This window comes from Ichthyophthirius multifiliis (assembly GCF_000220395.1).
Source record: "Ichthyophthirius multifiliis unplaced genomic scaffold scaff_1120509250885, whole genome shotgun sequence".
Taxonomy (NCBI): domain Eukaryota; phylum Ciliophora; class Oligohymenophorea; order Hymenostomatida; genus Ichthyophthirius; species Ichthyophthirius multifiliis.
Genome location: NW_004086406.1, coordinates 29,801 through 42,577, shown reverse-complemented (window position 1 = coordinate 42,577; position 12,777 = coordinate 29,801). Strand labels below are relative to the sequence as shown.

General features: G+C 14.9%; 4 protein-coding genes across 4 annotated transcripts in view, besides 12 other annotated features; 2 read left to right on the top strand and 2 right to left on the bottom strand. All coding sequences in view use genetic code 6, as the record gives it.

The window, feature by feature from the left end:
* Positions 1-6: 6 nt before the first annotated feature.
* Positions 7-53: a microsatellite.
* Positions 54-385: 332 nt separating this feature from the next.
* Positions 386-930: a microsatellite.
* Positions 913-1,811, bottom strand: IMG5_107270 (hypothetical protein; the record flags this gene model as incomplete). The annotated part of the gene is made up of 3 exons (XM_004034947.1): positions 913-1,239; positions 1,349-1,431; positions 1,550-1,811. The coding sequence occupies 3 exons, from the start codon at positions 1,809-1,811 to the stop codon at positions 1,024-1,026; spliced, it is 561 nt and encodes a 186-aa protein (XP_004034995.1). The 3' UTR covers positions 913-1,023.
* Positions 1,491-1,533: a microsatellite.
* A 537-nt stretch (positions 1,812-2,348) lies between the features above and the next one.
* Positions 2,349-2,395: a microsatellite.
* A 388-nt stretch (positions 2,396-2,783) lies between these two features.
* Positions 2,784-2,822: a microsatellite.
* Positions 2,823-4,996: 2,174 nt separating this feature from the next.
* Positions 4,997-5,028: a microsatellite.
* A 559-nt stretch (positions 5,029-5,587) lies between these two features.
* Positions 5,588-5,624: a microsatellite.
* A 766-nt stretch (positions 5,625-6,390) lies between these two features.
* Positions 6,391-6,442: a microsatellite.
* A 329-nt stretch (positions 6,443-6,771) lies between these two features.
* IMG5_107260 (hypothetical protein) lies at positions 6,772-7,721 on the top strand (the record flags this gene model as incomplete). Its single annotated transcript, XM_004034946.1, has 2 exons — positions 6,772-7,301; positions 7,508-7,721. The coding sequence occupies 2 exons, from the start codon at positions 6,772-6,774 to the stop codon at positions 7,719-7,721; spliced, it is 744 nt and encodes a 247-aa protein (XP_004034994.1).
* Positions 7,722-8,842: 1,121 nt separating this feature from the next.
* Positions 8,843-9,771, top strand: IMG5_107250 (membrane protease stomatin prohibitin family protein, putative; the record flags this gene model as incomplete). The annotated part of the gene is made up of 2 exons (XM_004034945.1): positions 8,843-9,079; positions 9,124-9,771. 2 exons carry the CDS (start codon positions 8,843-8,845, stop codon positions 9,769-9,771), a joined length of 885 nt encoding a protein of 294 aa, XP_004034993.1.
* Positions 9,772-10,351: 580 nt separating this feature from the next.
* Positions 10,352-10,385: a microsatellite.
* A 1,078-nt stretch (positions 10,386-11,463) lies between these two features.
* Positions 11,464-11,502: a microsatellite.
* A 106-nt stretch (positions 11,503-11,608) lies between these two features.
* Positions 11,609-11,662: a microsatellite.
* Positions 11,663-11,858: 196 nt separating this feature from the next.
* Positions 11,859-11,909: a microsatellite.
* Positions 11,910-12,546: 637 nt separating this feature from the next.
* The window catches only part of IMG5_107240 (hypothetical protein), a gene marked incomplete at both ends in the record, with an annotated part of 420 nt that continues 189 nt past the window's right edge, over positions 12,547-12,777 (bottom strand). The window contains one exon of the mRNA XM_004034944.1: positions 12,547-12,777. This exon is cut by the window's right edge and continues 189 nt beyond it. Within this exon, the coding sequence (XP_004034992.1) occupies positions 12,547-12,777 (231 nt within the window).

Here is a 12,777-nt window from a genome sequence, read left to right as displayed (position 1 = left end):
ATATTTTTTTAATTATTATTAATTTTTATTCTTTTTAAATTTAATTTTTTTAAAAAATTATAATTCATTTATATCTATTATAAATTAATTTTTAAATTTAACATATAATTGTTTAATATTATTATTTTCAATTAATAAATAAATTAATATATTTTTATTTTAGCCTATCAATTTTTCTAGGAAGTTAAAATATTATTTTTATCTTATATAAAATATAATATAAATAAAATAATATCTTTTTACTATAAATAATATTTTATTTTAAATAAATTTATTAAATTTTTATATTATTTTACTGAAAAAAATAATAAAAATAATTTTTAATTAATATATTAATTAATTAGAATTTTATTTTTATTCATATTTCTATTTATTTATCTTGATTTTCTTCTTCTTATTCTTATTCTTATTCTTATTCTTATTCTTATTCTTATTCTTATTCTTATTCTTATTCTTATTCTTATTCTTATTCTTATTCTTATTCTTATTCTTATTCTTATTCTTATTCTTATTCTTATTCTTATTCTTATTCTTATTCTTATTCTTATTCTTATTCTTATTCTTATTCTTATTCTTATTCTTATTCTTATTCTTATTCTTATTCTTATTCTTATTCTTATTCTTATTCTTATTTTTATTTTTATTTTTATTTTTATATTTTTTATTTTTTTTATTTTTATTCTTATTCTTATTTTTATTCTTATTCTTATTCTTATTTTTATCCTTCTTCTTATTCTTTTTCTTCTTCTTCTTCTTCTTCTTCTTCTTCTTCTTCTTATTCTTTTTCTTCTTCTTCTTCTTCTTTTTCTTCTTCTTCTTCTTATTCTTTTTCTTTTTCTTCTTCTTCTTCTTATTCATCTTCTTCTTCTTCTTATTCTTCTTATTCTTCTTCTTCTTCTTTTTCTTCTTCTTCTTCTTCTTCTTCTTCTTTTTCATTATATTTTTTTTTTAATTTCTCTTTGACTTATTCTTTAACTTAATCTTTTTAATTATGTTCATCATTTTGTCCTTAAATTTAATTTTTCAGCTATATATTTTCTTTAGAATTTTTTTTTTTAACTTTATTTAGTTTTATTAAATATTTTATTTTAAAATTTTAATTTAACCTATATTTATTTTAGTTTTTTTATTTTTAATTTATTCCTCACTACTTTAAACTTCTTCATTTTGATTTTCTAAAACTTTATCATTATTTTTTAAGTAATTATCTGTATCCTCATTTATTTTTCGCAGACTTAACTTTTTATTATATTTTTAATTAAATAAATATAATTTTATAAAAAAAATTTAAGTTATATAATTAATATTATTTTAGTTTATATATTTTTTATTTAAAATAAAAACATACTTCATTTTTAGAAAATATTTCGCTCATTTGCTCATCATAATTATTCTTCTTTTCAATTATACTTGGCATTTCTTAATAATTGTCTATTAAAATTAATTTATATAATAATATAAAATAATAATAGTGTTAATTAAATTGAATGTAAATAAATATAAATTTTATAAATAAAAAATATATTTTTTATATATATTATTTATATACTTTATAAATTTTCATATTATTTATTCTAAGTTTAATAGTTTACAACATATTACTGATTTTATACTTATTTTTTTAACTTTGTAACTGTATTTCTACTGTTTTAATCTAATTATTTTTATGATTTTAATCTATTACTTTATGAATTAGGTGTAGTTTCATTCAATAAGCTTAAATTTTCGTTTTTAAGTGAATTTACTTTTATTTTGTATCTTAATAAATCTTAATCTTTTACTTTTATTACTGTTTTCACAGAATTTAGCATATCTTTTAATAACTTAACCTCTATTTATTAGTTTTCAATTTTTTTATTAAGCTCTATAAAAACAAAATATGTAAATATATTAAACTTTTATTAAAAATACCAGGTATTAAATGGTTTTCGAACTAAGATAATTTATTATATTTTAATATTTAAGTTGATTTTTATACTTCTTACTATTATTTTTTTTTAAAAAAAATTAAAAAAACTAAAAAAACCTCTTATTATAGTTATAATTTTAATTTTTCTGTTTTCTTAATTTCGTCTTGAGAAACATAGAAATTATCTTATACATTTTTAAGCTTTTATATAAGTTTTTTATTCTAAAAAAATAAATATTATATATTTAATAAAATAAAAAATTAACTTCAGATAATATTTTAATGTTTTCTTATTTAAATAAATTAATACTCTTTTAAAAATCTTCATTATTTAAATTTTATTCCTATATGGTTTTCTCTTATTTTTCAACTTTTTATTTTAAATCATTTATTATTTTTCTATACGATATAATTGCTTATTCTTATTTTTATTTAAATCTAAAAATATAAATATAAATATAATAACAAAAAAATAAAATAAAAATAAGTAAATACTTTTCCATATTTAAAACTGATTCTTCGAAATTTGCTAAAACTTTTTATTTTTCTAATTCTATAATTTTTTTTTATTATTTGACATTTTCTTATTCATCTAAAATTTAATTTTTTTATTTAAGAAATTCTTTTTCAATTTAATTTTTTTTTTCAAAAAACATTTTTTCTTAATCTTTAATTATATTTTTCACTTTTTCAATTTCAAACTTTTATTTATAAACTAAACTTTCTATTTTTTATTCATATTCTTACTGAATAAATGTCATTTCTAAATTATTTTCTCTTTTTAATTTTTCATTTTATATTTAGATTTCTTTTATTTTTATGTTAAACTTTTCTATTTCTACTTTTTGGTTCCTTTTCAATATTTCATTTTCCATTAATAAGTTTTTCATTTTTTAATTAAGGTTTTAATTTTCCTATTAATATTAATCTAAAATTTCTTATTGTTATTAATTTTTTTTTTTCTTTTTTTCTATTTGTTTATTCAATTTTTCGATTTATATTTATTATTAATTGCTTTCTTATTCCATAAATAAAATTTTTGATTAAATTTCATTATGTTATTTTATTAATTATTAATTTTATTCTTTGATTTTAGTTATTTGCTCTTCATAGTCTTCTATTTATTGTGAATACTCTTAATTTTAAGCTAACTATTATTTTAATTACATTTAATAAATTTAACATTAATCATTCTATTACATTATTTTAAATACTGTATCTATATTTTTTTAATTTAGTGTTTCATTTTATTCTTTTAATTATGCTATTTTTTATTGCTTTTTTAACAAATCTTAATTACAAATCTTATAAATTTAAAAAAAAAAAAATAGGTATATTTAAGTATATTTTATTTTTACATTTTGTTATTTTAAATGAAATTCTTATATTTGTTTTAAATTTTCTTAATATTTTAACATATAATCTTATTCATTTTATAATTATTAATCTTTGATTTATTGCATTTATTTAGAAACCAATCTTTTTTAAAAAAATATTAATATGTTTAATAATTTAAATTTTTAACTCTATTTCTTTTTTTAATGTTTCTTCACTTTATAAAAGAGTGTCCCTTTCTATTTCTATTTATTAAAATTTTACTTATTTTTCTTCTTTTTGATTTATTTGTGATTAAAGTAGTTGGTTTTGATTTTTTAATAAAGAAATTTCAATTTCTAATTATTATTAATAATTTTAATTTTTTTACAATTAATTATTTTCATTTTCTTGTTATTTGTTATTATCATTATTTTTTTTATTTAATAATTCAATTTATTCATTCAATATTTTTAATTTTTCCTTTTTTAAAAATATAAATTAAAGAAATATAAAATCAAAATAAAAATTAAGCAAAATAATAATATATGAAAAAATTATTTAATCAAAGAAAAAAAAATATTATTAATTATGTTCAATTTAAATTTTTTATTTATAATTAATATTTAATGTAATAAAAAAATTACTTCATATGTAGAACATAATTTACTATTTTAAATTTATAAATCTTAATTTTTATCAACTAGCTTTTTATATTACTCTTCAATATTTTTAAATTGATCATTTTTTTCTAATCTATCAAAAATTAAAATGCATTTTTTATATAATAATATAAATAATTATTATAAAAAAAACCTTTATGTAAGTATGTTTATTTATTTATTTAATAATTATATATTTTCTTGATATTTAGTAATTTTTTCTATTATAATGTCATCATTTATATTATCCTTTATTAAAATATATTATAAGAATTATATATTAACTATTTAATAATATTAAAATAAAACATCTTTTAATTCAAGTATTTTAAATATTTATTTCCTAGTATTTTAAAATTAAATTATTTGCTCGTTTTCATTTTATTTACCTATTTTTTTTATTATTAGTTGTTGTTTGATGTTTTTTTATTTTTATAAGTAAATTATATGTTATATATATAAAAAAATACTCATTTTTTTTAATGGTTATAAAATAATAAAATAAAAAATAAAATATAAATATTTTAATAAATTAATATAAAAACAAATTAACTTTAACTAATAAATATAAATATATATATATTTATATAAATATAATGCATTATTATTTATAATTTTAAATCAAATTTAATCGAATTCATCTTATAAATAAAAAATTTATTATTATTAATCACTTAAGAGTTATTGAAAATCATTTTCTTTATTTTAAATATTATATTAATTATGTGTTTCGGGAAAGAAATCATTAAAATATTAATCTTAATCATTATAATAATTTCCATTAAAAATTTAATTTTATTAGATTTCTTTACGTTCATTAAATTCCTTAATTATTTCTTATTTACATTAATTAAGAATTTATTCAATCATAGAAATTTAATTTTTAAGATAATTAATTTTTTATTATTTGTATTATATTTTTTTATCAACAAATTATTATTAAAAAAAAAACTATTATTATTATATTCAAAAGATAAGCTATTAAAATTATTATTGAAATTTTCAACTCTTTATTAATTATTTTTTATATTAAAATTTATTTTTTCGTTATTTTCTTTTTATGTAAATTTATTTTATTTTTATATATTTTCTTAATGATTTTTATTTACTGTTTAATTTAAATTTTCTTTAATTTACAATTTTTATTAACTTTATGTGTTTTATTTCTTAAGTTTATTTATTTTTAAATAATATCTATTTCTTATCATTATTTCGGTTCTTCCAGTTAGCTTTTTGGCTAACTCTACCCATTATTTCCCACAATTTTACACATAATTCATTATTATTTCATCTTCATATTATGAAAATTTAACATTCTTTAGTATTTCTTACTAACTCAACGTTGCAGATGATGTAGATTATGAGGAAATAGATGTTTAATTTATACTTTTATTGGAAGTTATTTTACTGTTAGTCTCTTTTTTATTAATTTTGTCTTTTTTAATGAAGTCTTAGTTGATAAAGGTAAACTATTTCTGTCAATTACTATTTTTATTTTATATATAAATATTTATTATAAAGTTATTATGTTATTTGTTTTATTTTTTATTTATAAAATTTATAAAATCGAATTAAATTTAAAATTTTTATATCTTTAGTTTATTTATTTTTTAATATAAATGATGATTTTATTTTCTCATATTTTTTGTTTTGTTTAATTTTACCTTATTTATTTTAACAATTATCCATTTTTTCTTCAATATTTTTTATTAATTTTTTTCTTTTATACTAATTTTTTTTTTAAAAAAAAAAAATATTAAAGTAATAATTTTTTTTATTATATTTATTTATACTTAATTTTTTTGTTTTATGTTTTATTTTATTTATATAATATATTTATTTTCATTTAAAAAGTTATTAATTAGATAATTTTTTATAATGTAATAAAAATAAAATTTAAGCTTCTTGCAAATAATAAATTATTATTATTTAAAATAATTTTATTTTTTTTATAATTTTTATAAATTGACTAATAATTTAATTATCAATGAGAAAAAATAATAAAAATAAATATAAATTAAAAAAATAAGATGATAAAATAGTATAAAATTTAAATATAATATTTATAATTATTTACAATTTTCGTTTAAAATCATATATTATATTTTATTTAGTATATTTTATAAAAAATTTAAATGAATATATTTTAACGAAAATAATAATTTATATATATTCAATGCTTTATAAATTTATTTTTAAATTTAAATTAATTATATATATAAAATAAATAATAATATATTTTTTTTTTTAAAAGTAATAATATGTAAGCAAAATATTTATTTTGTTATAAAATAATTAATATTTATATTATAAATATTTATTAATTTTTATTTTTTAATAATTTATTTCTATTTTTAATTTTTTATTTTTTTTATTTAAATTACCAACATTTTTTTTAATATATATATTATTTTATATTTAAATATAATTAAAAGTTATATTTATAATTGAATATAAATTTTTGATTTATAATTATTAAAAATAATATTGGATTAAATAACCAATTATTTTATTTTATTATCTAATTTATATTAATTAAATATTTTATTTAAATAAAAATATAAAAATAAAATTAAAATAAAAATATTTAATTTTTTTTTTTAATGAAAATAAACGAAACTCTAAATTATTAAATAAATTAAAACATTTAAAATAAAAAAATAAGTATATCAGCAAATGAAATCGATCAAAATAACAAATACGACCTTTTAGAATTAAATATAAATAAATAAAACTATTTTCCAATTTAAATTAATGAATAAATTAAAATTAAACAGTTTTTAGAATAAAAAATACTGAAAATGTAAAAAAAATAAAAATAAAAAAAAATATATTAAAAAAATAAGAATCGAAAATAGATAAATAAATTAATAATTCGAAGAAATAATGTCCTTAAAGAAAGTGCATAAATTATTAAAATTAAGTTTTTATTTTATATTAGCAACAGTATATCCAGAATGTTTATAATATGAGTAATAAGAAGAAATAGTATAATATTTAAGTAAAAAAATGAGTAGAACATATGCAAAATTATTCAGTTAATTGCCTTAACCAAAGGACGAAATAATAAACTATATAATATTTTCATTAGCATATATAAATCATTATTTGTTTTTTTTATATTTTCCAAAACAAAGAGATTTATTTGATTTGCGTTTTAAATTTAATTGCTATCATATTTTAATTTTTGAATTAAATGGAATTTTTGTAAGCGACTTTTATATAATTTAAAGCATTAATAAAATATTTAATAAAAATAACTTTAGCAAATATGATTAACTAATCTAAAACTAAGAATAATAAATAAAATAACTTAAACCTCAAAACTTTTTCGGATTTGAACTTTAATATAATGATGATAATATAAAAAAATTAATATCTGATAATTCTGATGCTGAATCTTTTTTTTCTAAAATGTAAATTTTTTTAATGTTATATATTTATTAAATTTTCGTTTTTTATTAAAATAAAAATAAGTGATTAAAAATTTTTCAAAAATACAAAAAAAATAATAATATTGTTAATTAAGAAGAGTAGTAATTAATTGTTAGTAATTAAGATAAAAATAGATAATAATATATAAAAAATAAACTTAAAGAAAAATAAGAGAAATAAATTCAAGAATTAAAAAAGAAAAAGTTGATTAGAAATAAGATTAATAAATATTTGAAAAAACATAATTAACATCTGATTCTGTAATAGATTCATAAGCTTAAAAAAGATTAGAAAATAATTATTTTGGGAATTTGTAATTGAATTGTAATTAAATATCACCTTGCATATCAAATATATTATAATATGAAAATAGATAATTACCATTTGAAAAAAGAAAATGATCAGACATGCTTTTGAAACAATGAATGGTAAAGAAGACGACTTTTTATAATAATTAAAATAATTAAGTTAATATAGATAATAGCATAAAGAAATAAAAAATTAAGCTAAATAATATAAAAATTTGTTAGATTTTTTCTAATTAGGATCTCCTCCAAAAGAGTACTATTAAAAACATCCAAAACTAGATCCAATGTTTAAAGATATGTTAGATTTAAATCATGTATTTATAAATTGTAAAGAAAGTATTTATTAACTACCTAGTTCAATATAAATGTATAATGAATAGTAAAATCAAATCTTATAAAAACAAAAAGATAAGGAAGTAGAATATAATAAATAAACTCAACATTTATAAATGTAAAAGCATATTTAATAGATTATTGATAATAATAAAAAGTACAAACTCGAAACTAGACCTGGGTATAGAAAATAATATATTTATACAAAACCTTTATAATATATGCAAAACAATAAAAATAATGTTTTAGTTTAGGATAATGCAAAATAAATTTTGCCTAAAATTATTATTAATAATAATAATACTTAATCATTATAATCTTAATAAGCCATTAACTTATAATCTTTCTCTTAATAAGTTCCTAAATGTAATAATTAAAACATTTAAAAAAAATAAATTGCTAACAATAATTTAAATTTGGATGTATAAAATGAGGATTTAAATACTAATAGGAAAATTTCATTTCTTGTTAATAATGAAAAAACAAGCAAAATTGTAGACAATGAATAAAATAGAGCTAAATCTACATAAAGAAGTAGTAAAGATTCTTTATTTTATATTGATAAATCAAAATTATATAAGAATAAATATCAAAATATAATTAAATAAGATAATGTTGACTCTAATATTAATTTAATTATTTAAAATATTTAGGATAAAAGAGAACAATTAAATACTAAATTTAATAATAATTTATGAATAATATTTTCTTTTTTAAAGTTATGTTTTATTTTTCAAATAAAAATAAAATTCTCCTTATTAATTTTCCAAAAAAGAAATAAAATATAGAAAATTCATTTTTTTTTTTTTTAATAAAAAATAAAAAATAAGATACATATAAAAATATATATATTTAAATAAAGAAAAATACGAAATAATTCAATGGGAAATGTAATAAATAAATTTGTTGTAGCAGTGCCTCATTAATAAGCTTATGTAGTAGAAACATTAGGAAAATATAGTAAAACATTAAATCCAGGTTTGAGTTTTTTATTGCCACTCGTCCAAAGAGTAGCATATAAACATTCGTTAAAAGAGCAAGCATTTTAAGTAACTGCATAAAATACAGTAACTCGAGATAATGTTATAGTATCAATAGATGGAGTTCTTTATTTAAAAGTAAAAAATGATAAAATTAATAATATTTTAAATTTAAAAAATAGATTGATGATCCAATAAAATGCTCATATGGAGCTTTAGATCCTTTAAATTATGCATATATATTAGCATAAAGTACAACAAGAAGTGAAATAGGAAATTTAACATTAGATTAGACATTTGAAGAGCGTGATTTAATAAACTAAAAAATTTTAGAATAAATAAAAGCTGCGACTGAAGTATGGGGAGTGACATGCTTAAGATATGAAATAAAAGATATAATAATATCGGAAACTATTAAAAAAGTTATGAATTTAGAAGCTGAATCAGAAAGGAAAAAAAGAGCTGATATATTGATTTCTTAAGGTAGAAAAGTTGCAGAAATTAATCTTGCTGAAGCTGCAAAAAAAAGGAAGATTTTAAATGCTGAGGCAAAAAGTTAAGAAATTTAACTTTAAGCTAGTGCTATTGTATAAAGGATTAATTAATTAAGCTTTGCTATTGAAAAAGATTGTGGGTAAAATGCTGCCGAGTTTAATTTGGCTTATAGATATATTGATACTTTGAAAAGTATGGGAGGATAAAATAAAAATATCATTGTTAATTATAATATTACTAATCCTGAATAGGTTGTTTAGAAATCTATGAATCTTATTTAAGATTAATAATAATAGTAATAGTTGTTATAAAATTCAAAATAAACTTAAAATTGATATTTTTTTTTTTTTAAAAAAAAAAAAACATGTATTTTTTATTTTGTTTGTTTCTATAAAAGAGAAAAAAACATTTGTTAAAATTTTAGGAATATAAATAATTAATATTTGAGAAATTTAATAATAATATATATAAACACAATGACTTCAATTTTAATAAAAGAATTTTATAGATTATATATGTTTCTACTAATTATATTTCATATAATAAAATATCTATATTTAAGAAAAATATTATATATTACATTATATTTTTAGCAAACATTATTTTTAAAAAAAACATACAAAAAAAAGAGGCTATAATTTATTTTTTATTTTTTTATTTTTCACGATTGCTTTTTATTTAAAAAAATATTAAAACAATAAAATAATGTCTAAAAGTAATGGATAAATTTAATTAAAGATAATAGATATTATTTATTTAATTTGTACTTAAATAAATTAAATTAATTATATATATTAATAAGTTTTTAATAATATATGTTAAAAAATAAATAAAAAATTATTTTATTTAATTATTAAAATATATATATATATTATTATTAATAAATAAAATTATATTTAATTTAATAATATTGTATTTATTTTTTGCTTTTTATTTTTTCTTTATTATTATCCTTATAAACTTAACCAAAAAAAATAAAAATGCAATTTATCTATTTTCTTCTTGTCTTTATTTAATTGGTTTTTTAAAAAAAAATAAAAGAAAAATTCAAAAAAAAAAAACGATATTAATAAATAATATATGTAATATAAAATAATAACAATAGTTTCAAATTTATTTCCAAGATTTTTTATCGAAAATCAAAAAAGAATAAGCCATTTAATTAAAAACAACAAATCCTTTATCAATAACACAAAACTAAGGTTATTTAAAATCAATACATACTGGCATATTTTGAATTTTTTAAACTTGAAATTCTTTATTTTCATCATAATCTTCATTATACACAATTGATGAAGGAACATTTAAAATAAAGCATTAATTTTAATATTCATTATTATATTATCCGCCGCAAATTATTATTTAAGAAGAATTTATTTAAGCGGCTAAACTAAACTAACCAATATTTAAATTAAAAACTTTTTCTAAGGGCAAACTATATGATATTTTTTGCCAAGTATCATTCATTGTATCATAGAATTCAGCCTAATTACAATATTAAGAGACATTAAATTTTCCTCCAAATTTAAATATGTATCTATTTCCAAAAATACAAAATGCAGATCCGCTTGTTTTATATATACAATTAGTAATTTAAAACCATTATTTGGTATCAAAATCCATACTTTCGCAAATATTAAATGAAGAATCTTCATCTTTTTCTGAAAAACCAGCTATAGCGAATAATTTATAATTACAATAAAGAAGACCGTGTTAAGATCTTTTAAAAAGCATAGTAGAATGCTTAATTAATTTATTATTATTTAAATAAAATACATCAGAACTTGGTTAATTTTTAATTAAACCTCCTGAAATAAAAACTAAATTATCAAAGGGAACTTAAGAAAAAGCAAAATATTTAGGTATTTCAAAGGAAATATTTAATTCTAAATTTTGTATTCTATCACAATCATTATTTGAATTAAAAAATTCGTAAAAATTTATAATTTAAACAAATTTATTGTTTTCACAAAAATTATAAAAAAATTATGGTTAAAAAGGCATTAATTCATAATTTTCTTCAATTATAATATTTTGTTAATTTTCTTAATATTATTAATTTTCTTGTAAGTATGGATCGTTTGTAAAATTAGATAATGAATCATAATTATTAATTAAATCTATATTATTATATAATTTTACATTTGTATTTTATCTACAATTAGATATTTAATTATTACTATTATTATTATTATTATCATTGTTATTATTATTATTATTATTATTTGATTTTTTACTTTTTTATTAAGAATGTGGAGATGTATAAATATAATTTTTAGTTTAATTATTTTGTTCATAACTATACTATTTTTTCACTGAACTTATTTTTATATTATTATCATTCTTTTTAGAAGATAAAATTTATGTTTAATCTTCTTTTATCTATTTAACTCTTTTTTATAAGTTTTGTAATTTTGCTTTTATTTCATTATAGTTTTCATCATAATTTAATTTAGTATTTCCATCTTAATTTTTTATTAAAGACAGATTTGGACTTTATTCTTAAAAAATAAACTTTTAAGGTGATTATTCTATTATTTTTGAAGGAGAATTTAGTGTAAAAACCGATGATTTATAAGATTTTTATTATTAACAGAAATCATTGTTATGAGAAGAAATATTAACTTATGAAGATTGTCTTATTTAACTTGAATTGAATATCTTTTATTTTTATATCTAAAAATTAATTTAATTACTTAACAAATTTTACAAATTCTATGTAATATTTGTATTTTTTTAAATATTTATTCCTATTTTGGATTATAAAGAATCTAAATTTTTCTGAATATTTGACATTTCATTTTAAACAGAAAGAGGATATTCTAAATTATGAATAAGGCTTTTAATATAAAACGAAGAGGAAATTTAATTAATCTAATCTTGAAAAAAAGTCAATCTTTATTAAAATTCAATACAAATTTCATTAAAAGATTCACTTAACTAATTATAATTTTCTTAAAGTTAATTTTTTAGGCTCCCAAAATAGTTTTTTATTATATAAATTAAATCTTCTTCATTTTAATTCAATATTTCATTATTTTTCCTAAACCAATTGTTTATATTTTCTTAAAAATTATTAAATTAATTTTTTTCTTAAATAAGCATTTCTTTCATTATGTTTTCTATATTTTTCTGTTCTGATTATCTTATTGTTAGTATACTTTGCAACATTGATTTTGTATTATTTATTATATGTAGCTCATTATGTCCTACTATACATTCAGGACATAATGGTTCTATGCATTCTTTAGACATACATATGTTTGTTATATAATATTCGGTATGAGTAGGGCATTATATAAATAGGTGATCTTTATTTGCTTAAGTTCTTATTGATATTG